This window comes from Mesoplodon bidens (assembly GCF_964165515.1).
Source record: "Mesoplodon bidens genome assembly, chromosome: 11".
NCBI classification, from domain to species: domain Eukaryota; kingdom Metazoa; phylum Chordata; class Mammalia; order Artiodactyla; family Ziphiidae; genus Mesoplodon; species Mesoplodon bidens.
In genome coordinates this window covers 47,411,789-47,436,802 of record NC_138167.1, presented here as the reverse complement: position 1 = coordinate 47,436,802, position 25,014 = coordinate 47,411,789, and the positions used below count along the sequence as shown (strand labels likewise).

The following is a 25,014-nucleotide window of genomic DNA, read 5'->3' as shown; positions in this document are numbered from 1 at the left end:
GGACTACTCTTCTGTGGTGGCTTCTCTTTGTTGTGGAGCACAGGCTCTAGGCGTGCAGCTTCAGTTGTGGCACTCAGTAGTTGTGGCTCACGGGCTTAGTTGCTCCGCGGCATGTGGGATCTTCCTGGACCAGGGCTCGAACCTGCATTGGCAGTTGGATTCTTAACCACTGCACCACCAGGGAAGTCCCCCCTTGGAGTCATTCTTGATTGGTCTTTTTCTCACTACCCAAATCCAATCCATCAAAAACTCCTATCCAGAATCTGGCCACTTCTCATCATCTCCTCTGTAACTACCCTGGGTTCCTGCTCAGATTATTACAGTACCTGCTTAACTGGTTGCTTGCTTCCATTCTTACCTCCCTACAGTCTATTCTAAGCATGGAGGCCAGAGTGACTCTGTTAAATCAAAAGTCTAATTTTGTCATGACTTTACTCCAATGACTTCCAATCTCATTCAGAGCAAAAGCCAAATTCCTTATGGTGGCCTCTAAGGACCTACGCAGTCTGGACCCCACTCTCTCTAACCTTGTCTTCTACTGCTTTTTCCCTCACTCACACTCTCCAGCCATTCCCTCTGCCTGGAATGCTCTTCCCCCAGACACTCACATGGCTCAGCTCTTCCTTCAAATCAGAGAGGCCTTCTTTGCTATATTAGGTAAAACAGCACCCATTACTCTCCAGCTTTCTCACTCGGTTTTATTTTTCTTCCTGCATCGTTTCTCTTCCCCAAATGCAGTATGAACTCCTCGAGAGGCTTTGTCTTGTCTTTAGTTCCTAGTACAGTGCCCAGTGCACACTAAGGGCCAGATAAATATTTGTTGAATAAAACAAACAATAATGTAATTTTGCATTTCTAGACAATCTTAACATTTTCAGGGCACTATATGAAGTAACTAAATTGTATAAGGAAGCTTAGAAGCTATATTTTATTTTACAATTGATGAAACTAAAATCCACTCTGTCAGTTGTGCTAGAACTAGAATCCAGATCTCCCAAATCCCAATCCAAGGATCTACTTCCGAGACTGTTCTAAAGAAGGTATTATCCTGCAGGTGGGGAAACTCCAATGCAGTACAGCTGGAAACCTTGCCAAAAGTCACGTTATCTACTCACACTAGAAATCAGAATTCCCAGTTCCTAGTAGTTATAAAAGCTCTGAGAGTTTACATGCTTGTCACTAAGGAGTCAATAAAGTCATTACTTCAATATTTTGTTATCCTAATCTTTGCTTCCCCTACCTACAAGTGTCTTTCCCTTTGTGTTTTATTCCGTCCTTGTCTCTAGAGATCAGGATGATTATGCTTGCTAAGTAAGTAACTGCTACTTTTTCTGACACCGGACTTTGTCTTCTTCAGCTTCCATAACAACATGCTTGGGGTTAGGCTGTGTCTCCGTTCAGGCTGCTATAACAAAATCCCATAAACAGAGTGGCTTATTAACAACAGAAATTTATTTCTCACAGTTCAGAGGCTGGAAATCCAAGTTCAGGGTGCCAGCATGGTCAAATTCCAGCGAGGACCTTCTTCCGGGTTGCAGACTGCCATTTTATTGTAGTATCCTCAAATGGCAAGAGAGCTCTCTGGGGTCCCTTTTATAACGGCACTAATTCCATTTATGAGAGCTCCACCTCATGACCAAGTTACTCCCCCAAAGCCCCACTTCCAAATACAATCACAGCGAAGGTTATGATTTCAACTTAGGAATCTGGGAGGATACATTCAGTCCATTGCAGGCTCCCTGGGCCCTGACCAGAGACCATGAAACCCCTCAATTCAATCAAGCAAACCAGCATCAAGGAAACAGTTTTCATAACTTGTTAGGTGACCTACATTCCAGGTTTTTTTTTCCCCTTTGAAACAACTTTGGTTTACTATCAGTCATTTCAGGCACAGTAAAGGGGAAGAGCAGCCTGAATGTAAAATTTGTTTCTTTGTTGTGAAGACAAAGAATTCCCTCCTTCTCCTTTTCTTTTTCCCACAGTATGTGAACCTGGCTTTTTCCCTTGGGTTCAGTATAAATAAATGGAGCTGCTGAGGGAACAGGGTAAGCAAGTTGATTTTTGTAGTTACAGGCTGTTCCACATAACCCATTTACAAGGTCAGTAGGGACCACAGCTTACCAAAACAAAGATGTATGTAATTTTAAATGAGGAACCCTTGATCGATCAGAAACAAGCAAAGACCTTCCAGGGTTTCTAAATGGTTTATATTCCTGACTATATTGGAACAAAATATGCTGGAGAGTAAGGAAAAAAGAACACAGACTAGAGGATCAAAATATTAAAGTGCTACAAAGATAGAGTTCTATGAGTACAGCCCATGTCTGTTAGAGCTCTGTGCCAGCCTCTTTCCTTCACTGTGTCTTATAACTGAATGTGATCATTACAGGTTTGAATGATTTGGGGAAATAAACATGTAATTAAAGTTGTAGACATAAAAGTGGTTTCATATTAATGTTTTTGGAGAGAAGACAGTGGTTAAGAAATGGGAGCCTTAAAACCAGACTCCTGAGGAAAGGGGTGAGGATCCCAAAGAGGAAGGCTGGACTACAGGCAGCATGGGCTGGCATGTGCCTTTATATAAGTTACTTAACCCCACGAACCTCAATTTCCTCTTCTGTAAAATGGAGGTAACAGTAGTTTCTACCTCATAGAGTTATTGTGAAGAGTAAACAAGTGAAAGCATGTAAACTCTTCTGTCTGGGGATGAAAGCCCAGAGTGGTGATACTGGTACTAGAGGTTGAGATGCTGGGGTGGAAGGCTGGGTAGTAAAGGAGTTGGGGGCTTTTATAATCCAAGAAATAAAAGGACTGGAAAAGAAGGCGTTGATTGGGATTGGAGGGGCTAGGAGGTAACCCTTTCATAGCCCTGAAAGCCTGAATTGGGAGGAGAAGCCAAGCTGGGCTTCTGGGCTTTGGTTGGCTGTGAGGAGAGGATTCATCCAGAAGCCAGGAAATGAATCAAGCTCTGAGATTAAAAAAAAAAAAAAAAAAAAAAAAAAGTCCTTTTTATGCCAGAACTAAAGAACTAAGAGAAATGTCCTGACTTAGACTAGTGTGGAAGCAGGGGCAATGGTAAATGTTTAACAACCAGCTGAGAGTGGAGGTGAGAGCCTACTGTGTACTGTTCACCAATTTCCATGGTGTAAATACATCCATCATTGTTGATTTCAAGCTGCCAACATGATGTCCAGCTGGCTCACAAAATTCCTAAAAATCTAACAGTTGGCTCTAGCAGGCTCTAACACACCAATGAGTAGGAGGACTAGAACAAAAGAATCATAAAGGGTTCAGATTAGGGAGCAGCCCACTGACTTGTAGTGGGAGAAACAGACAGACACTGGAAAAGACCAAATGCTTTTCAGCCAAATTAAACTAACTTCCTGAGTAATACGAGACTGTTTTCATCTCTAAATTTCCTAACTGTGTATAATTTATGCAGTGATATTCCCTCGTATTGAGGTACTACTGGACTAATTAGGTGAAAAAAACAAATACTTAGTGTACTTGAAAACGGCTGGCTCTGTGTCCTGGGAGGAGGGGGAGGGGCAGTTAAAGACATACCAGAAAAAGTGAAATGGGAAAGATTATCCTGAGATTCAGTCTCTAAGTAAACCCCCCACCATCTCAGCTGCTGGCAAGAAGTTATAGTCACAGGGAAAGACGACTCTCAGAGGCCCTTCCACTTTGGGCTGCCTGGGTGCTTTTTAGGTACATGAATAAATAAAATTATTAAGTAAGCATTGCTATAAATAGAAAAGATTTCCAGACTCCAGGATATGGTCTACTTACTGGAATAATAATGTAGATGATTGAGGAATATGAGTAGCTCTTTTTAATTTTCTGCAAGAGTATTTTACCTGTCTATCCTAAAGGGATAAGGGAGGAGAATCAAGGGAATGGTTATTAATTACAGGAAAGATTAGAAAAAGCTTAGGGTAAGAAGGATTGGCTGTAGAATATAAAGTGGGAATACAGGGGAAACACAACCTACTCAGTTGCTTCATTTGGTCACTGTGAGGAAACGATCCCCAAATATTGTATTTTTAGGGACTATAAGGCAGATGAGAACAAACCAAGTGATATCTCAGTGGAAATAAGATGTGAAATTTCAGAGATGAAAGCCAGTCCTCTCTGGTAATCTCCTAGAATGGAGCTCTCATTTCACCTAAAGAGTCCTGATGGAAGAGAAGGCCAAAATACTGCTCCAGTCATGGGGGAGGAGAACTTCGAAAGAGTGTGTAAGCAAGTTATAAAGGTTGCAAATATTTGCAGAAAAAGAGCAATAAATGAAAATTAAAGGATCTAAGGATTATTTTTCCCATAAAAGAAAATAACATATTACCTAGAAGATAATGTCCTGCTCTTCTGTATTTACAAGGGGTAAAAAGACGACGAAGAAGAAGAAGAAGAAGAAAACTGCCTCAAAATATACAGATGTTTTTAAATGCTTGTCATAAAGAAGGTGGCTGACTCTAACTGCAGTAAGGATAGCTGCCCTTTGGCAGTCTTGAAAGTCAGACAAATTCTCTTTTTTCTTGTCATGTTAGCCTTGCCTTAAGAAAAATTCAACAAGTGGCTTTTCTAGGACATCCTTTCCTTGTGAACTAGAGCCAGTAGCAGGCTAATGTAGGGCCAAGATGTAAAAGAGGGAACTGCCATTTTAGGCGTTTGTTCTGGGTTCCACCTCTTGTGGTTCAAGGTAAATTATTTCAAGTCTCAGGACCTTATTTCCCACAGTTCCAAATAAATACCCCTGTTAAAAACTTATTTTTGAAAACTCTTTCAAGGCACTATTGGAATAGAAAATATTTTGTTCTAAATTGCTATATGAGCACAAAATATCCCCATGCCATTATTATTTGTAACATGTAATTTGTAATTGGACCGCAATAAATTCTTCAGTATTACTGGAATCCTAGTATAGCAATCACGAGTTAGACTGAAAAAAACCTAAGGTTTGGTTATATCTGAATTCTTTTCTCTTTACTGATGTTCTGGACATCCTATATGCAATAATTTAAAGCCCAAGCTCCGCATGCCTAGAGCCCGTGCTCCACAACAAGAGAAAGCCAGCGCAATGAGAAGCCCACGAACTGCAAAGAAGAGTAGCCCCCGCTCGCCGCAACTGGAGAAAGCACGCACGCAGCAAGGAAGACCCAACGCAGCCAAAAATAAATAAATAAAATAAATAAATAAAATTTAAAGCCCAGGCTCCCCTGGGCCAGAGTAGATATGCAACACTTCTTTCCCTAAAGCATTGTAAGACTCCAACAAAAGCCCCATGTGTAAGTATGTATCTAATGTACTCGTAATTCTTAGAAGACCTGGACTGAATGAAGCATGTTTTTGACTTTGCTCATTTTTGTACAGCTCACATGTACAGCAGAAGTCTCAAGTCACAGTATTACAGAGTATTAGGGCTGGAAGAGGCCTTAGAGATGACCCTGTCCATTCCCCTCATATTGCACACACAAAGCCTGGGGTCCAAGGAGGAGAAATGCCTGTCCAAAGTGATATTGCCAAAAACGGCAGAGCACTGGCTCTGTTAATAACTCAACCTGTTTGTGGTGACTTCTGAAAACTGTCAACTAGAAAGTAAGCCTCTCCTCACTTAGTAATTTTTAGAACCATAAACACCTGTTTACGTAGAGGTTAAATTTTTGTTTTGTTTTGTTTTGTTTTTTTGTGGTACGCGGGCCTCTCACTGTTGTAGCCTCTCCTGTTGCGGAGCACAGGCTCTGGACGCGCAGGCTCAGCGGCCGTGGCTCACAGGCCTAGCCGCTCCACGGCCTGTGGGATCTTCCCGGACCGAGGCACGAACCCGTGTCCCCTGCATCGGCAGGTGGACTCTCAACCACTGTGCCACCAGGGAAGCCCCAATAGAGGTTAAATTTTTACCTGTCCACCCAGGAAAAAGATTGCCCACCCCACCCCCCAAAAAAATCTAGTAGGGGGAAGAAAACTTAAATATGGATCCCAATGCTTAAAATGATTGTTTTAAATTAATTAATTTATTTATTTATGGCTGCGTTAGGTCTTCATTGCTGCACTTGGGCTTTCTCTAGTTGTGGTGAGCGCGGGCTGCTCTTCGTTGGGGTGCGTGAGCTTTTCATTGAGGTGGCTTCTCTTGTTGCAGAGCACAGGCTCTATGCGCCTGGGCTTCAGTAGTTGTGGCACGAGGGCTCAGTAGTGGTGGCTCGCAGGCTCTAGAGCGCAGGCTCAGTAGTTGTGGCACATGGGCTTAGTTGCTCTACGGCATGTGGGATCTTCCCGGACCAGGGCTCGAACCCGTGTCCTCTGCATTGGCAGGCGGATTCTTAACCACTGCACCACCAGGGAAGTCCTTAAAATGATTTTAAAATGCAAGAGGATGAATCTTCATCTCTAATTTTGTCTACCTCCACCACCTTAGTACCACTTAGTCCTTTACTATGTGTATGTATTCTGTATTATGTATCTCATTTAGCCTTCATGACAGTGTATCCACCTATGAATTATATATTATCTCCATTTTATAAGGGAGGAGATTTAGAGACATTAAGAAATTTGCTCAAGGACCCACAGCTAGAAAGCAAAACAAAACAAAAGCCAGAACCCAAACTGAAGTAATCAGGACTGCAAAGCCCTTAAACATAGTGGGTTTCCTCAGGGGCAATCTGCTTGAATATGAGGAGGTAGGGAGTTAGAGGAAGAAAAATAAAGGTACTTCGTTAATGAGTCATATGAAAACAGAATCTAAAAATAAAATGCCTATTATTTGAAAATTACCACACTGAACTATTCCCATCCAGGTTACTAGAGACTTCTTTTTCTTTTTTTTTTCACACACACACTGTATTTTATTTTTACAAGAGATAAATAAACTGACACCAAGCATTGTAAATGGATGACCACAACAAAAGCAACAATGATTGCAATTACCAAACACGAAGCACACTCACACTATGTCATAATATTGACATTCAGTCCAGTAATCCTCCACTGTAACAGCTCCTTTACTTTGCAGTGAAAATTGATTTGTATATTTTTGCCTCTGAGTCATTGTGGGATTTTTTTTTCAAACAGAAAGTCACAAAAATTATAATCATCCTCATCAGTTCACTCAATCCCATGTAATTAATTTTTTTCATCTTAGCACTTTTATGAATTCATCAGTTTTCCATTAGATTTCTGAAAATGCTTATTCATTCACTTCAGCAGTATAGTCAGTTTCCAGAAACCTGTACTTGTCAGAGTCTTTTCCATGAATTCCTTGAAGATGAAACCCTTTTATAGGAACATTTTTGCAAAAGCATCAGAGTACACCCAGAACTGTCTGTAAATTACTAGTGACTTCTATGTGGCTAACTCCAGTGGTCATTTTTGAGTTCTCCTCTTGCTTGGCCTATTGGTAGCATATGACACTGGTGATCACTCCTTGCTTGGTTTCCAGGACCTCACACTCTCAGGTTTCCTCCTAACTCATTGGCTGTTCCTTCTCAGTGTCCTTCATGGTGTTTGCTTCCTCTCCCAGAACTCAATCCTTGGTCCTCTTCTCTCTTATTTCTATAGTCATCCCCTTAGTGATCTCGCCCTATGTCATAACTTTAGGATGGCACTTAGAAGTATATCTCTACCCAGATCTCTCTCCCTTGAGATCCAGACTTTCATATCCAGCTATGTCCTGGGCGTCTCCACCTCTACGTGGACATCAACATCTGGACTTAACGTGACCAAAGACAAACCACTCATGTTATCCCCCTCCAAGCCTACCCCATTCCCAACATTTTGCATCTGTTGATGGCAAAACCATCTCTTATTCATCCAGGCTAAAATCCTGGAGTAATCCTTGGCTTCTCTTTCCCTCACATGTGAGCCTTCAGGAAATCATTCTGGCCCTATCTTCAGAATGTAGCCAACTCTAACCACTCTTTGCCACTTCCTCTGCTACCACTCTGGTCTGAGTCTCCATCATCTCTCAAAAGGATTACTGCAGTGAGTTATCATCCTGCTTCTACCTGTGCCCTCCTATAATCTATTCTCAACACAACACCAGAGGGATATTTAAAAAAAAAAAAAAGGTAGTCAAGTCATGTCCCTACAATGTTTTGAACCCTACATAGGCTCCCCGTGTCAGGGTTAAAACCACAGGACTTTGTAGTGGTTTACATGAAGCTACAAGATCTTGTTCCCATTGCCTCTCCAACCCTCATCTCCTACTATTCATCTCTTCCAGCCAAGCTGGCCTCCCTGCTCTTCCTTCCAGGAACACTCTTGCCTGGGGGCCTTCGGTGCAGCTGCTCCATGTTCTGGGACCACTCTTCTCCCAGGTAGTTGCTTTGGCTAGTCCCTCAGGACCTTCAAGTCTTTGTTCAAATCTCACTTATCCTTAAGGCTAACCTTGACCATCTTGTTTACATTGCAACCTCCTCCCACATTCTCCCCTCCCAACATTCTCATTCCACTTTACTTTGCTTGTTTTTCTATAGCACTCGTCACCTTCTAACAAATTATATAGTTTACTTTTTTTTTTTTTTTTTGTGGTATGCGGGCCTCTCACTGTTGTGGCCTCTCCCATTGCGGAGCACAGGCTCCGGACGCACAGGCTCAGCGGCCATGGCTCACGGGCCTAGTCACTCCGCGGCATGTGGGATCTTCCCGGACAGGGGCACGAACCCGTGTCCCCTGCATTGGCAGGCGGACTCTCAACCACTGCGCCACCAGGGAAGCCCCTAGTTTACTTATTATGTTCATTGTTTGTCTTTCTTCCCTATCCTCCTCTAGAACATTCACTCCATGAGGCAGAGATCTGTCAGTTTTGTTCACAAACTTTTTTCCAAGCACTTAGAAACTGTGCTAAATATATATTTGTGGAATGAATTAAAAAGTTTGAAAGTACTAATTAAGACTAAAATATCTAGCAACAGACTGATACGCTAGTTATTCCAGATTTCAGAATATCCTGCCACACAATAGGTGCTCAATGAGCATTTGATGAATGAAGGAACCATGTACTGTAATTTGAAAAGGAATCTCTGCACATATTTCCACAGCCTCCATTTTGTGTGTATGAGTTGGAGTGTATCTTGACTTCTGCCTATTGCAGTATCCAAAACCTATTTTGCCTTTTTCTACTTCAGGAAAAAGCCCTGTAACATATTCTACTATTCAGTCACTTTTGGTATCTTTCTTTCTTTTCTTTCTTTCTTTTTAATTGAAGTACAATGTACAATGTACAAAGTACAATGTTGTGTTTCAGGTGTACAGCAAAGTGATTCAGTTATACATACATATACATATAATTTTTTTTTTAGATTCTTTTCCCTTACGGGTTATTACAAAATACTGAGTACAATTCCCTGTGCTCTACAGTAGGTCCTTGTTGGTTATCTATTTTATATATAGTCGTGTCTATATATTAATCCCAGCCTCCTAATTTATCCCCCCACTACTTTCCCCTTTAGCAACCATAAATTTGTTTTCTTTGTCTGCATGAGTATTTCCATAAACTCTGTCACCCAGAGATGGCTGCGGAATTTAAGAGCTAGGATAACATGATGAAGCTGCAGAGAAAGAAAAACAAGTGAAATAAAGGACGCTTCTGAGGAATAAACTGTTGCAGGGATGGTCAGAGTGAAACTGAGCAGCACCCTTTGGGGCCCTCCCGGCTTCAAAAGCCCGTGTCCCCCGTTTCTTATTTGTAGAAAAAAGAAACCCAGGCCTTTCCTGAGTTCCAAAGAGCAGGCCCAAGCAGTTATTGATTAGGACAATAGAGTCACAGGACACCTAGTTCTTCCTGAAGGGATAAAGATAACAGCCTGATGCATATCTTTGAGTTGTTGTACAGAAACTAAGACCCCCACCAAAGTGGAGGATGGTAGATACAAGCCAACCATAAGCACATAGACCCCAGACTGGTTGGAATCAGAAGGCTGAGATTCCAGAAACATCACCCTTTTACCTCACCACCTACCAATGAGAAGAAGGTCCAGGAGCTGATCAAGCAACCTACGACCCTCTTCCCTAACAGTCTTTAGTTATTTATTTATTTGGCCACACCAGGAAGCTTGTGGGACTTAGTTCCCTGACCAGGGATTGAACCCAGGCCTCGACAGTGAGAGCGTGGAGTCCTAACCACTGGACCACCAGGGAATTCCCTCCAACAGTCTGTATATGCCCTTGCCTGGAAGCAATTGGGTAGTTCCAGTCTTTCGAGCACCAGCCATCTGTTCTTGCTTAGCCCTTGCAATAAATCTACCTGTGCTCCAAACTCCCATGTTCTGGTTTGTTTGGCCTCAGTGCGCCTGGGACACAGAAACTTGGGTTCCATAACAAGAGTGGTATATTTAGGATGAGGTAGTACAAGGTAGTGAGGGCCCAAGCGCAGCCCCACCACTCCAGCTGTGTGATCTTCAACTAGTTTAATTCCTCTGAGCCCTAGTTTCCTCATCTGTAAAATGGGGATAACTCACAGGGTTTGTCCAATGGATGAAATGTGATTAATATAGCCTGAAAAACAAACAACTCTGAATAGTATGCAATCGAAGAATAAAAGCTAATATAATGAACTGAAAAACAAAACAACAACAACAACAAACCTGCTTTTGCACCAAGTGGAAGGAGGTTGCTGTTAGGAACCACAAGGTTCATTTAAAAGAAGGTAAATAAATAAGTAAATAAATAAATAAGTAAATAAATAAATAAATAAAAAGAAGTTAGGAAAATGAATAAAGAAAAGCAACAGGGCTTCCCTGGTGGCGCAGTGGTTGAGAGTCCACCTGCCGATGCAGGGGACACGGGTTCGTGCCCCGGTCCGGGAAGATCCCACATGCCGCGGAGCGGCTGGGCCCGTGAGCCATGGCCGCTGAGCCTGTGCGTCCGGAGCCTGTGCTCCGCAACGGGAGAGGCCACAGCAGTGAGAGGCCCGCATACCTCAAAAAAAAAAAAAAAGAAAAGCAACAAAAAAGGGTGAGAAGTGCTCGCTTCGGCAGCACATATACTAAAATTGGAACGATACAGAGAAGATTAGCATGGCCCCTGCGCAAGGATGACACGCAAATTCGTGAAGCGTTCCATATTTTTATAACAATGAAAACTTTTTAAAAAAATGGTGAGAAAAAGGGCTTCGGGCCGGTTCGTGGTAATTAGGACCTGGAATGGGAAGCCAGGCCTTCTCTCTTGGAAGTCCCTCAGCTGCAAGGGGAGCGGGCGCCAGGGCCCCGCGTCGGCCGGACCCGGTGGGAGCTGTTTTGCCGGGCCGCCCCTCCAGGGTCCGGGGTCTGAGGCCCCGGGGGCGGGGCAGGAAGCGGGAGGAGCCACACTCCTGGGGCTCCCGCCGGGGCTCCCTTTAACTCGGTGCCTTTTTTCGCGTAGGCGTTGCCCCCTGACGCCTCCCGCACCCATTGAGAACTCTGCAGACGCTTCGCCCCCCTCCTCCTTCCAGTCACCGTGTCCACCCCCCTTCCCACCCCACCGGCCCATTCTCCGGCCCCAGGATGCCCCCTCCCCTTCCGGGTTCTTCTGGCTTGTTCCGTAGAGTTCGTTTCGAACTTTTGAACCCACCAATCAGCGCCATGCGCCCCTCCTCTCTCCGCGGGCCGGGTAAAATCGGGCATCCGGCCGGGGACCTTGGGCTCGGAGGCGGGGCCGCGGAGGCCAGGGCGGGTCCGGTGCCCGCCCTTCCGACACGTGGCCAGGGTCGGGGTATATAGGATCCCTCGGGGCCGCCTACCCTCTCACTACTTCTCCCCCGGACTCCTTGGTAGTCTGTAAGTGGGAGAGCTTCGTGGACGTCCCCTCGCCTCCTCCAGCCCCGCAGAACCCTACAAGTTTCAGTCATGGTGAGTGGGGTCCCCGGGCGGTGGCGTTGGGGGGAGAGTGCGGAGTCCGAAGGGGCGTCGGGACCCCAGTCCACTTGGGGCCACGTTCCGGACGCCTCCAGGCAAACTGGCTTCTGGGGCTTCCCTGGTGGCGCAGTGGTTGAGAGTCCGCCTGCCGATGCAGGGGACATGGGTTCGTGCCCCGGTCCGGGAGGATCCCACATGCCGCGGAGCGGCTGGGCCCGTGAGCCATGGCCGCTGAGCCTGCGTGTCCGGAGCCTGTGCTCCGCAACGGGAGAGGCCACAACAGTGAGAGGCCCGCGTACCGCAAAACAAAACAAAAAAACCCAAAACAAACTGGCTTCTGGTGGCCATGCTGAAAGCCGAGTTCACCCGGGAGACTCCTCTTCCGGCTCGAAGACGCGGCCTGGGCACTGCCCTCGGTGGAAGTGAAAGCCCATTTATTTGATCCTAGATGGAGGGCACCCGTCCCTCCAGGGCCCGCTACCGCCCCAGGAAGGCCAGGGAGCCTTCACACTGGCTCCCAAGGTTGTGAAACCTGAAAATCCCTCCCATTTCCCCAAATGATCTCACTTTCCCACTGCCTTACGCACGGGACCCTGGAGCATCTCGTGTGCTCCCGCACGCTAGGTGCAAACATTTCTAGGCGTCGCCTCTCCAGCGCACTATGACTCACTGCTGAGTCATCTGTGGCCAGACTCTGGCGAGAGCTTTCAATTGCACCATCCTCACCTGTTGTCGGGCTCTGGGGAGCGCTTCCGTTCGCACCCATCCTCACCTGTGGCCGGGCCGGGGTGGGGTCGGGGGAGCGCTTCCGTTCGCACCAATCCACCTGGAGGGATGTAGGCAGGCTCCTCCTTTGAAGGGAATTACTGTCACGTTGTTTAATCCTGCATTTCTCGTGTTAATTTAGTGGGGTGTTTATAGCTGAAGCTTTCTACTTACAGGTTTTAAAAAAAAACAAGTCCGTAAAGAGAGACTTTCTTATAAAGTCACAGAGTAAACTAGTACTGACAAAGTATTCTTAGTTTTAAAGAAACCTCAAATTACACACAACTTGAGTATTTTCTATATAGCTTCCAGAGGTATTGGAAACAAGTATCTGAGGAAATATCTGTTGGAAGTCTACCTAAAGTAGGCCGTGTGTATCAATTGTTTCAAAATAATATCTTTTTAAAAAGCAATGCAGTGAATAAATAGTTACCTCTTTAGGGACTACCACAGTTATCAAACGTCTGTATGACTGTAACAACTTGCTTGAGTGCTTTTTACCAGGCAAGACCAAAAAGATACTGGTAAAAACGTGTTTCAGAAAGTAGTGGGGTAAAACAACTATACCCCAATAAAAAAAAGAAGAAGAAAAAAGTAAGAAGTGGGACTGTTTAAAGGGCAGGAGAGCAGCAGTAGCAGCAGATCTATTAAGGCATACACTGGTTAGATTAATAGTTTTTTTGGTTTTTTTTTTTTTTTAAACAATGGACAGGGGCTGCTTATCCAGTTAAGGCTATACTAAGTGACTCCATCATCGGTGTCTCACTTCATCTCCCGAGTGGCCAGGGGAGAGTGGAGGGCAAGCAGTGGCCACAGTCTAAACCATACCGTTGCACAATGAAAGAAACTCAGAAGGCTTCAGTAGAAATGCTTCATTAGAATGACAGGATCATCTCAGATACTTTATCTCCTTGGGGCCTGGGGCTGTCATGGACAGATCTCTGGTTCTCTCCTGCTTTCTAGGGCTGTGGAATGTCCAAAGTCCAGTTAAAGGTAAACATGATGCAGTTTTAAATAGTCATGGGTTCATTAGAACAAACAACTCCCCTTTCTCCCACGGCCCTAGAGCTGGGCAAGTAGAGGCAGGTAATAGTGAACTTGCTGATGAGGTCAGCAGACCATGATTGTTTTATGGGGAGTGTAGGTGAGAAGGAGGGGACCATAAATCAAAGGGTGAGTGATTGGGGGTTTTATCTTGGGTTATGAAGCTAAGCCCTTTGAGATCGTAGGTGGTGTTGAATTTTCTTTAACGAGATTCCTATTAGCAGTTTTTAAAAACTTGAAACCCTCTTATTTGGAGAAAATGTAATGGGAGATATTTGGTGTTGATATTTGAAAGACCTCAGTCTCCAAAGCCGCTAATCTGATTTATGATGGAAATACAATAAAAATCCTTTTTTTTGTTTTTTCTCTTAAGTCTGTGGGTGTAGATTCTATGTTCACTGCCTTATTTTACTAAGCAGAAATGAGTTTGGTAACATACTAACATCGTTACATTTTTGAAATTATAGACTTTTCCCCCACGTTGCCAAAGATATATGTACGTTCTACTAGAAGACAGCTAATTTCTTAAACTATTAATAAAGTCTTGGTGACACTTCTAGCTTTTATTACCATGTGTCTCCGTCCCCCTCCCACCTTCCCCACCACTCTCCCCTCAAGATGCGTTGATAGTGAAGGAAAATGTTTTTCCTTAAGATTAAATTCTTCCACAGGGTTAAAAGGCTGCCTCTGACCACAGTTTTTAAAATACAGGTAACTGCTGCTTATCTGGTGTTTTCTCCATGAGTCATATGGCTGTAGTTTGCTGGTTTAAGCTGGTTTTAAAGGGAGAGTCAGAAGCTCTTCTCTTTAAAGAATAGGATTAAAGAGGGACGAGAATGAGCTCTAGTTACACAATCATACAGAGAATGAATCAGCTGGAAGAAGGAATTTTGCATGCCTTTAAGGAATCAGAGGCACATTTCCCAGGAGTTGGGGAAAATCTATTGCTAGAGCAGCTTGTGTCATTCTGAAGGTAGAAACCTGACCTTGAACATCTAATGTGGCTACAAAGCGAAGGTCTGGTCTCTGGTCTTGCCTAGTAGTTCATTAACGTATCTGTGGTTTTCCAAAGCATTTTCTCTGAGTTAGGCTGTTGCTTGTGAAATAGTCCCTGGGCAGGAGTGGCCTCCAGAAAGGTGCTGATCTCTTCTGAAGGTTAATAGTCATTTATGGTGAATCATTCCGAAATGTCCCATCTGATGTGTCATATTCTGACATTTCCTTTCTTCCTCTCACAGCGTGAGTGCATCTCCATCCACGTTGGCCAGGCTGGTGTCCAGATCGGCAATGCCTGCTGGGAGCTCTACTGCCTGGAACACGGCATCCAGCCTGATGGCCAGATGCCAAGTGACAAGACTATTGGGGGAGGAGATGACTCCTTCAACACCTTCTTCAGTGAGACAGGCGCTGGCAAACATGTGCCCAGGGCAGTGTTTGTAGACCTGGAACCCACGGTCATTGGTGAGTTGACCTCAGTAACCCCAATGAGATCCCGGGGGTCTGGGACAGGAGGTGTGTCCTGGGGGCTCCATTGATGCCCTGGGGTCGAGCAGACTAGTGCAGGTTGTTAGTGATGGGTGGCTGCTTCATTTTCCTTTTCCAGATGAAGTTCGCACTGGCATCTACCGCCAGCTCTTCCACCCTGAGCAGCTCATCACAGGCAAGGAAGATGCTGCCAATAACTATGCCCGAGGTCACTACACCATTGGCAAGGAGGTCATTGACCTCGTCTTGGACCGAATTCGGAAACTGGTAAACACAGTACTTTATTTAAAGTGGATGAGAGTTTTCTCTTACAGTTTTGAGAGACCAAACTGCAAGAATCATTCTTTGCACACTAAAATGAGCTTTATACTGCCCACTAAATAACTGGACTTCTAAACCAGATGGTCCTGAGTTATGGGACAACTATTTGGGGTGGGGATAGTGTTCTTTTGCCTCTTTCTGTGTCTTACAAGGCAGATTTGGGCAATTGCTCATTTAGTGAGGGCAGTTTACCTGAAGTCAAGTGAGTACCAGGACACCTTAACCGTTTTACTGACATTTAAGACCATTAAACATCCTTGTTCATATTAATCAGGCAGCTTCCCAGCTTCAGGCTGAGACATCCCTTTTTAGGTCACCTTAGTCACAGTGAGTAGGTGGCTGACTGACATGTAACTAATTGATCAAACTCATAAAAATTGGACTGCTGACATGTTATTACAGAAAGTTCATAATGAAAGAAGCCAGTGTAACACTGACTAGAAATAGCTGACACTGGAAACTTCCAACAGCACTGAAAGTGGAGTCAAGGGAGCTCCCTTGTTACAGAAGCAAGTATAAGTCATTGGAACTTTGAAAGTATTAAGATATAATCACAAAAAAGCAGTACCCTCGTTTTTCTACTAGAGCTCAGGGCAGTGTGGACTGGCCCTGTGGCAGAAAAATCTAAGGCAACTATTCACGTCGGTAAAGTTGGTAAGTGTTCTGTTCGGATCATTTTAATTAAGAGTCTGGCAGTCAGATGACTCTGCTCCTTAGGCATGTGGGCAGCTTGTAAGTAATTAAAAATCAAGAATGTAGGCCTGGGTGGAATAGCTTGTCGGGAAAATCACATTATGCTAAGCCCAGCAACAACTGGTCTGTTTTAAAAAGAATGGCCTTACATCATTCATTGCTTCATACTTTTTCAGATGTTTATCATAGTCTTCCCAGCAGAACTGGGCTAATGGTTCCTATGTTTGCAAATCAAGCTTCAGCTACAAGTACTGACTTGGAAATCAGGACCTGCCTTTAGGGACAGGTAAACCTAGTAAAAGCCATTGAGGGTTCTGGAGTGAAGTTCATTAACTACCAAAACAATTGCATTTGTCCTTGGTGTTATTACTGTGTCCACATGAGGCTTAACGGGTGAAATTGGTAGACTAGGGCCTGCCCTGGCATTGATCTCATTCAAATGAGTATGGACCCACAGGAGAAGTGAACTAGGGGCTCGGTAGAGAATGTCCACAATCTCTGAGCACCTTGAGAAGTGAAGACTGTCAACAATACTTTGTTTGAAATGACAAAATCATCCTTTCATACAATAGCCAGAACAGCTCAGTTAAGTGGCGGAAAGCCCCAATGACACAAGGACATGGAATTGTGACAGTGAATCAATCGCCTTTCCCAGAATGAATAGACTTTCTGATCACTAGTGTTTGCTGTGCCGAGCACGGTTCCAGATACTCATTTAATTCTCAACAACCTGAAGTAGGTTACTATTCTCCTCATTTAATAAACGAGAAAACTAAGATTGAGAAATGGATTTGGTCAAAGTCACACGGCACGGAATGGGTAGAGCCAGATCCAGACCTGGCCTCCCTCCAGCACCGGGGCACTGGGGCTTGGCTCTTCTGTTGTGTTCCAGCTCAGAAAGCAGCTTCCAAAGTCTGTAAGACATCCACTGTATGGGGCCGGTGGTCCCAGGCCTGCTGTTGGTAGCTCTCCAACTGATAAGAGGTTGCCTTTGTTCTGCGGTCACAGCAAGGGCACCAGAGGTTGCCCTCCCAGTCACCAAAACTGGAGCCCTGCATCCATTCCAGACCTCATGATTCCTCTGCCTGCAGAAGTGAAAACAGTTCGTTTAAAATAGCCTTTTAACAGATCCCCTCCCTCCAGGTCCCAAGAGTTGGTTGTGAAAAGTTTCTCTGAATCACTTAGCACTTAGAAGCTCTTTAGGACTGCTTTCTTAGCAGATATTGTTCAGAAGATTTTTTAAAAGATCTCCCTCAATGTGATTATGGATTCAGAGAAGTCATTGCACCTTTCACCAAGGCTAAAATTAAAACTCCTTTCTTTTGCAGGCTGACCAGTGCACAGGTCTTCAGGGCTTCTTGGTTTTCCACAGCTTTGGTGGGGGAACTGGTTCTGGGTTCACCTCCCTGCTGATGGAACGTCTCTCTGTCGATTATGGCAAGAAGTCCAAGCTAGAGTTCTCCATTTACCCAGCCCCTCAGGTTTCCACAGCTGTAGTTGAGCCCTATAATTCCATCCTCACCACCCACACCACCCTGGAGCACTCTGATTGTGCCTTCATGGTAGACAACGAGGCCGTCTATGACATCTGTCGTAGAAACCTCGATATTGAGCGCCCATCATACACTAATCTTAACCGCCTTATGAGCCAGATTGTGTCCTCCATCACCGCTTCCCTGCGGTTTGACGGAGCCCTGAATGTTGACCTGACAGAATTCCAGACCAACCTGGTGCCCTATCCTCGTATCCACTTCCCTCTGGCCACATATGCCCCTGTCATCTCTGCTGAGAAAGCCTACCATGAACAGCTTACTGTAGCAGAGATCACCAATTCTTGCTTTGAGCCAGCCAACCAGATGGTGAAATGCGACCCTCGCCATGGTAAATACATGGCTTGCTGCCTGTTGTACCGTGGCGATGTGGTTCCCAAAGATGTCAATGCTGCCATTGCCACCATCAAGACCAAGCGCAGCATCCAGTTTGTGGACTGGTGCCCCACTGGCTTCAAAGTTGGCATTAATTATCAGCCTCCCACTGCGGTACCTGGTGGGGACCTGGCCAAAGTACAGCGAGCTGTGTGCATGCTGAGCAACACCACAGCCATCGCTGAGGCCTGGGCTCGCCTGGACCACAAGTTTGACCTGATGTATGCCAAGCGTGCCTTTGTTCACTGGTACGTGGGTGAGGGCATGGAGGAAGGAGAGTTTTCTGAGGCCCGTGAGGACATGGCTGCCCTTGAGAAGGATTATGAGGAGGTTGGAGCTGATAGTGTTGAGGGAGAAGAGGAGGGTGAAGAGTATTAACCTGTCTGCTGTAATTTTACACTCTTGTCTCTGTCTTATTTGTGTTCTGTGGAGCTGCCCATTGTGGCCCTATCTTGTCAATAAAAGTGATATTTCTGTTTTCAGTGTCAAGCTGTATCATAGTAAATATTTGCTCTGGTTATTCAAGGCCAGTTTGGGATGGAGGAGGCTGGCAGTTTCCATCTTATCATTTGCTCAGTGTTTCAAGTGGCTTCTGTGTACTGTGCCAAGGGGTGTGTCTATTTCACTTAGACCTGAATTGATGACTGGTTATAAAATCATTTTGTGAGGCAACAGGCTCACATTGGGCCAGTGTTTTTCAAACTTCAATGTGGATGTGAATCTCCTGCAGATCTGAATCTGTAGGTCTGAGGTGAAGCTTCAGATACTGCCTTTTTTCTTTTTTTTTTTTTTTAAAGCTCCCAGGTGTTCTTGGTCAGCTGAGACCATGTGGAGTAGCAAGGGGTTAGGTAAGATAGCTAATAAATGGTGGAGCCAAAATTTGAGTCACCAGCCAGGCTGCCGGAACTATTGCCGTCATTATTCATAAAATATTGGAGTCATATGGGAAGGGCTTGGAATTGTGCTGATTTATCCCATACTTAGCCAAAACCTACAATGGCAGATAAGATTGTGCTTTAAGAAGTTACTGCTTGGGGACTTCCCTGGTGGTCCAGTGGCTAAGACTCTGTGCTCCCAATGCAGGGGGCATGGGTTCAACCCCTGGTCAGGGAACTAGATCCCACATGCCACAACTAAGAGTTCGAATGCCACAATTTAAGATCCCAAGTGCTGCAATGAAGACCTGGCACAGCTAAATAAATAAGTAGAAGTTAACTGCTTGGAGAAAGTGGAGCAGGCCGAGACACAAAATTACAATAGTCTCAGGTTGTTATGGTGTTGGTCCTTGACCCAGTGTATGTCATTGGGAATATTTGAAGTAGGGGAATAATAAGGAAAACTGAAGGAATGTGTGTGTAAGAAAGATTGGAGAGGTGAGCTCCCTAATTCGGACCCTCTTCCGAGAACCTGTTGGAAGCAGTGTGGTTCTTGAGGGGCGGCAGGAGGCAACTATGAGAAGATGAGGGTGGGGGAAGAATGCACATGAACGTGTGGGTGGCTGGAGAGCTTGGTGATTGGTGCTCAGGGACCAGTGGTGTGGCCTATAAGGTTGAACCAAGCAATGAAAAATGACAAGGATGATCAGAGGGCCAGGTCATGCCGAAGGGAGGAGCCAGCTTTGGTGCTTAGGTGCTGGCCTGAGAGGGGGGGCCAAACAAGTGGCAGGAGCCGGGGGTGGGTGCAGACCTGTTCACCTGAGCTTATTCTGATGATGCTCCTTTACCATCTTTCTTTTCCTCCTGGTGTTTTCACCCCTTACCCATTGCTCACCTCTGCCCCCTTAGTCTTTAAGGAGAGCATTTTATTTTTTAAAATATTTATTTATTTATTTGGTTGCAGTAGGTCTTAGTTGGGGCAGGTGGGCTCCTTAGCTGTGGCATGCGAACTCTTAGTTGTGGTATGCATGTGGGATCTAGTTCCCTGACCAGGGGTCGAACCCAGGCCCCCCTGCATTGGGAGCGTGGGGTCCTATCCACTGTGCCAAGGAGAGCATTTTAAAAATGAACATTCTGGGGCTTCCCTGGTGGCGCAGTGGTTAAGAATCCACCTGCCAATGAAGCGGACACGGGTTCGATCCCTGGTCTGGAAAGATCCCACATGCTGTGGAGCAACTAAGCCCGTGTGCCACAACTACTGGGCCTGTGCTCTAGAGCCCATGCTCCGCAACAAGAGAAGCCACTGGAATGAGAAGCCCGCGCTCTCCACAACTAGGGAAAGCCTGCGCATAGCAATGAAGACCCAACGCAGCCAAAAATAAACAAATAAATAAATAAAATGCACATTCTGGGAATTCCCTGGCAGTCCAGTGGTTAGGACTTGGCACTTTCACTGTCAAGGGCCAGGGTTCAATCCCTGGTTGGGGAATGAAGATCCAGCAAGCCATGCAGCACACCAAAAAAAAAAAAAACCACATTCTGTCTTGGAGCATAGCACAGCTTCCAGCCTGCGCTGTTTCAGCTTTGTGCTTGGAAGGGTCTTGCAGCATTCGTCATGAGAGCAACCGTGGTCTTACAGCCTTCAGGGCGAGGCCCAGCCCAGCCCCATCCTTGAGTACAAAGTCAGCTATTGCTACTCAAAATGATGGGCCACATTCCTTCTGCAGCCTGAGCATGGGAGTTCTGGGGTGAAAATGAACCTTGGAGTGGCTGGTCACCCCAGCTGTACTCAGAGACCTTCCCAACCTGGGGTATCTGCTGACTGCCACAGTGCGAGCTCTGTAGGGAAGAGGACATTCGGGTGTGAGAAGGAACAGATAAATCATCCAGCTTCAGCTGGGCATGATACCCCACAATACCTGAAAGGTCCATTCTCTGAGCCCACATGTACCAAGCTGGGTGCCCCGAAATGGGATTCAGGCCTTGCCGATTATCATCCCTCAGCCTTCAGAACAGGCTGGTGGAACCTAAAGAGCCTGAAGCCCCTTGGCCAGTCACCCGTGGCCAGTAGCGAGCCCCTCCAATGACCTCTGTAAGCCTTACAGGTGAATTTTCTTCTGCCAAGATGTGAAAAGGGTTGGAAACCTTTAAGCAGCCTCTACGGTGTGTGTGGGGGGGGCGGGGTGGAAAGAAGGTGAAAGAAGAGTTTAGCTGAGAAAAAATATTCCGGTAGAGCAGAGCCTGGAGAATTGAAAGAGCAAAGTGCCAGAGGTTGAGGAGGGATCTGTCCTTGCAGTGATGATTTCTCCCTCCTGTGCTGGCGAGAGAGTGAATAGAAGTTAGCCTGCAGCAAGAACATAACCCAAGGTCTAGGTCATTGCTTTGTGGATGACAATCATCTGATCTGCCCTTGAGCACAAATGGAAAGTCTGGGCTCAGAACTGCAGCCATTGCTGAGGCCACTGAGGCTTGATGGGGATAAATGGAGAAAGCCTAAGAGGGTGCAGCTCCAAGACTGGCTAGGGCCCCAGATTCTGGCTGTGCAGCTTGTATGCTGCCCTCACCTGACCTGATCCGTGGAGCAATCTGCTTCCACCCCACGGAGGCTGCCCACCCTGGGAGAGGCCAGTGGGCACCCCAGCAGAGCTGTGGTTCAAGTTGGGGTGAGGAGGAGAGAATGGCTGCGAGGACCAGTGTGCTGGCTTATCTAACTGTCATCCCAGGTGTTTGGGAGGCAGCTGGCAGATGTCTCTGCTCCAGTTGGAATCTGTCAAACAGCCCGCTATCAGGCCAGAGGTGGCCAGGTGGGGTAGAGCTTAGAGAGAGCCTGTCTTCAGGCCTCTGACTTCTGAAAGGTGTGTGGCAGCCCTGCCTGGGGTTGTGGGAGGGAGGGGAGGAGGCTCTGTCAGGGTGGCAGGAAGACCCCTTCACGTCTTGGGTGTTTCATGATCTTCACAGCACCTGTGAGGTGATGTCATCACACCCCTTTCCACAGCTGAGGAAATCAAACCTTGGAGCGATTAAGCATCTAGCTTAAAGCTACAGAGCAAGTGGCCGAACTGAAATCTGAGCCCAGAACTCTGACTCCAAAGCAGCACTCCACTCTGCTGAGCAGCCTCCGATCACCCCGAGGGGAAGTCGTCACCGTGCCTGGCAGCCTTTCCAGTTCTCAGGGAGAAGGGACACGGAGGCCAGCCCTTGTGTGGAGCCCTAGGTGGAGCCACCGTTGGAGAAAGGAGTTCTCGTTCTGCTATTGTCAGATCGCCTCCCAGGAACCCCATTCCTGGGACCAGGTGGCAGCACGCTGATCCAGAGGGGCAAAGTCAGCTGGTTACCACTGTCCAGGCAGCAGCTTCCTAGTGAGGGGGCCTTTATTTCAGGCCTCCTTCTGATCTCAGGGAATCAATTCTCAGATCGTAGAGATACGGAGTCTGTCCTTGGTGGATAGCTGCTACCACCTGGCTGGACTCGTGCAGACAGGACAGCTCTCACCTGGAGCATTGCTCCCCTAAGCACTGGGGCCAGGATGGTCAGCTCCTGTCAACCAAGGCCACAAGGTGAAGCTGGCAGAGATGACCCAGGCAGATGGCTCCTGCAGCCCACTGCCAGAGTATCTGTCTGTCAGTCACAGGGCAGCAGAAGGTGAAGGGAAAATACACCCAGTGTGTTAGGGTGGGGAAGGTTCCCATCTTCAGCCCCGTGAAGAAAGTCCCCTTTGCTGACATCTTATTAGCCTGTCACTGCCCCATTCATTGCAAGAGACTGGTGTCTCTGAGTTTGTCAGCCCTGATCAGGTTCTGGAAAAACTATTTCCTCATCTGATGGTCCCTCTGATTCTGCAGCAGGAGAAGACTATTCAGGAGCAGAGTCTTACAGAACTAGAGACATGTCTTCTTTAGTCATAATACAGGAAATGCTTTTGAACACTGGTCTCCCCACCAGAAGACTTCTTTTTCTCTCTTATAAAAAAGAGAACAGAATATAAAGCATTCCTAATTACATGAGAATTTTGTCTACATTCACAGATTAGTTTAATTCATTGGGGAGGTGGGTATAAGTACAATCTCATTGCTGTCACACTTCATCCCCTTCCCCCGCTCCACTCTGTTCTTATTAAATACTTCATTTGACTCACTGGAGATGTCTAGCCCAACAGTAAACTAATACTGAAATGTCTTTGACAAAGGTAATCATGGCCAATTATACTATTATAACAACTATTGCAGTTTTTAAGTTTAATTCATTCATTATTGTTGAAGAACCTGTTTGGTGCAAGTCACTGTGCTGGGTTTTCTATAGGGAATATATTTAGCTTTTTTGTCCCCATCAGTTTTTAGAGACATCGCAGAGGCACAATCCTAATTCAAGGCAGTATATGCCGCATGTCAGAAGAGGTGGGCAACTGTGGCAGCCACTATCGCATATCTACCCCAAAGCCATTCCCGGCTGGTGGTTTTATTTGCCAACACACCCTCTGGGCCGTTCCACCACCAGGGCAAATCTTAGTCTAAGCTCATCAAGGTAATTCCAGTTCTCTTGCCCGAGACTGGTTAAGGAAGCAGCAGGTGATGCAATTATGCAAATGAGAGGGGAGGTAAAGTCTTCTGGATGGGGGTTGATGGGAAGATATTCTTGGAAGAATTTCCTTGCTCTTAAACAGGAACACAGCGGGGCTTCCCTGATGGCACAGTGGTTAAGAATCCGCCTGCCAATGTAGGGGTCACTGGTTAGAGCCCTGGTCCGAGAAGATCCCACATGCCGCAGAGCAACTGAGCTTGTGTGCCACAACTACTGAGCCTGAGCTGTGGAGCCCGTGAGCCACAACTACTGAGTCCACGTGCCACAACTACTGAAGCCCGGGTGCCTAGAGCCCGTGCTCTGCAACAAGAGAAGCCACCGCAGTGAGAAGCCCGCACACTGCAACGAAGAGTAGCCCTGGCTCGTGGCAGCTAGAGAAAGCCCACGTGCAGCAATGAGGACCCAACGCAGCCAAAAATAAATAAATTTATTTATTTTTTAAAAAAAGGAACACAGGGGGCACTTCCCTGGTAACCCAGTGGGTAAGACTTCTCGCTCCCAATGCAGGGGACCTGGCTTTGATCCCTGGTCAGGGAATTAGATCCTGCATGCATGCCGCAACTAAAAGATCCCATGTGCAGCAACTAAGACCGAGTGCAGCCTAAATAAATAAATAACTAAATATTTTAGAGTTAAAAAAATAATGAAATAGCCTGCTTGTAAAAAAAAAAAAAAGGATTTTCTCTTTTGAACCTTTGACATTATTTTGTGAGCACATGATACTTGAAGTTGCCACAGTTATCTTGTGACCACAACTGCACAGATATGAGGACAAAAGCTAACATTCCCAGCCTAACAGAACAGAAAGATACAAAGAACCTGGGTCCTGGATAGGATGTTGAGCCCCCCAATAACTAGTCCTGAAACTTCTCTCCCTCTGGATTTTTCATTATGTGAGATTATAATCCTTTTATTGTTGGGTCATTTTGAGTTGGGTCTTCTATTGCTTCCTGCCAAAAGTATTCTAACTAATATAAAAACCTCATGCAATAGTTCATAGAAGAGTTTAGTGAAATAATAATAAAAATATTAAGACCCTTTTAAAATTGTGTAATCCCCTTTCCAGTGCAAACACTGGCCTGGGAGAGTAAAGATCCCATGCCTCCTTTCCTTTCTTTGGTTTTTGACCTTCCTCTGCCTGCAGTGCCTGGTCAACCAAACTGATCTGCTGCTTCCTTTCAGTCTTTTCAGGAGTCTTGGATGGACTTAAGCCACAGATTAAAAGCACACAGAAAACATCTGCAGGCCTGAAAAACCTTCTTCCCTTTTACATGCAACGGTGAATGGAGCCATAGCCTGATCTGTGGATCAGAAGATATAGATACCTTCTGATACAGAAGACTAAGGAGGCCCACTCTGGAAGAACCAGCTCCTCCGAGAAAGCCCAGCCAGAAGGAGCTCAACCCCAGGGCAGTCACAAATCTTCCAGAGCCTAAGGAGCTTTGAGCTGCCCTTGTAGACAAGGGGGTGGTACTGGGGGACTCTTGGGACAGGAACCAG

The 25,014-nt window shown here is 45.9% G+C and overlaps 1 protein-coding gene across 1 annotated transcript; it reads left to right on the top strand.

Moving 5' to 3' along the window:
- The first annotated feature begins 11,675 nt into the window (after nt 1–11,675).
- Nucleotides 11,676–18,550, top strand: TUBA1C (tubulin alpha 1c). Its single transcript, XM_081248254.1, has 4 exons — nt 11,676–11,822; nt 14,876–15,098; nt 15,241–15,389; nt 17,465–18,550. Exons 1-4 carry the CDS (start codon nt 11,820–11,822, stop codon nt 18,437–18,439), a joined length of 1,350 nt encoding a protein of 449 aa, XP_081104380.1. The 5' UTR covers nt 11,676–11,819; the 3' UTR covers nt 18,440–18,550.
- The last annotated feature ends 6,464 nt before the right edge of the window (nt 18,551–25,014 follow it).

Coding starts and splice junctions, on each gene's coding strand:
- TUBA1C (XM_081248254.1), top strand. Junction 15,099..15,240: donor CCTGGAACCCACGGTCATTG/GTGAGTTGACCT, acceptor TTCCTTTTCCAG/ATGAAGTTCGCACTGGCATC. Junction 15,390..17,464: donor TGGACCGAATTCGGAAACTG/GTAAACACAGTA, acceptor TTTCTTTTGCAG/GCTGACCAGTGCACAGGTCT.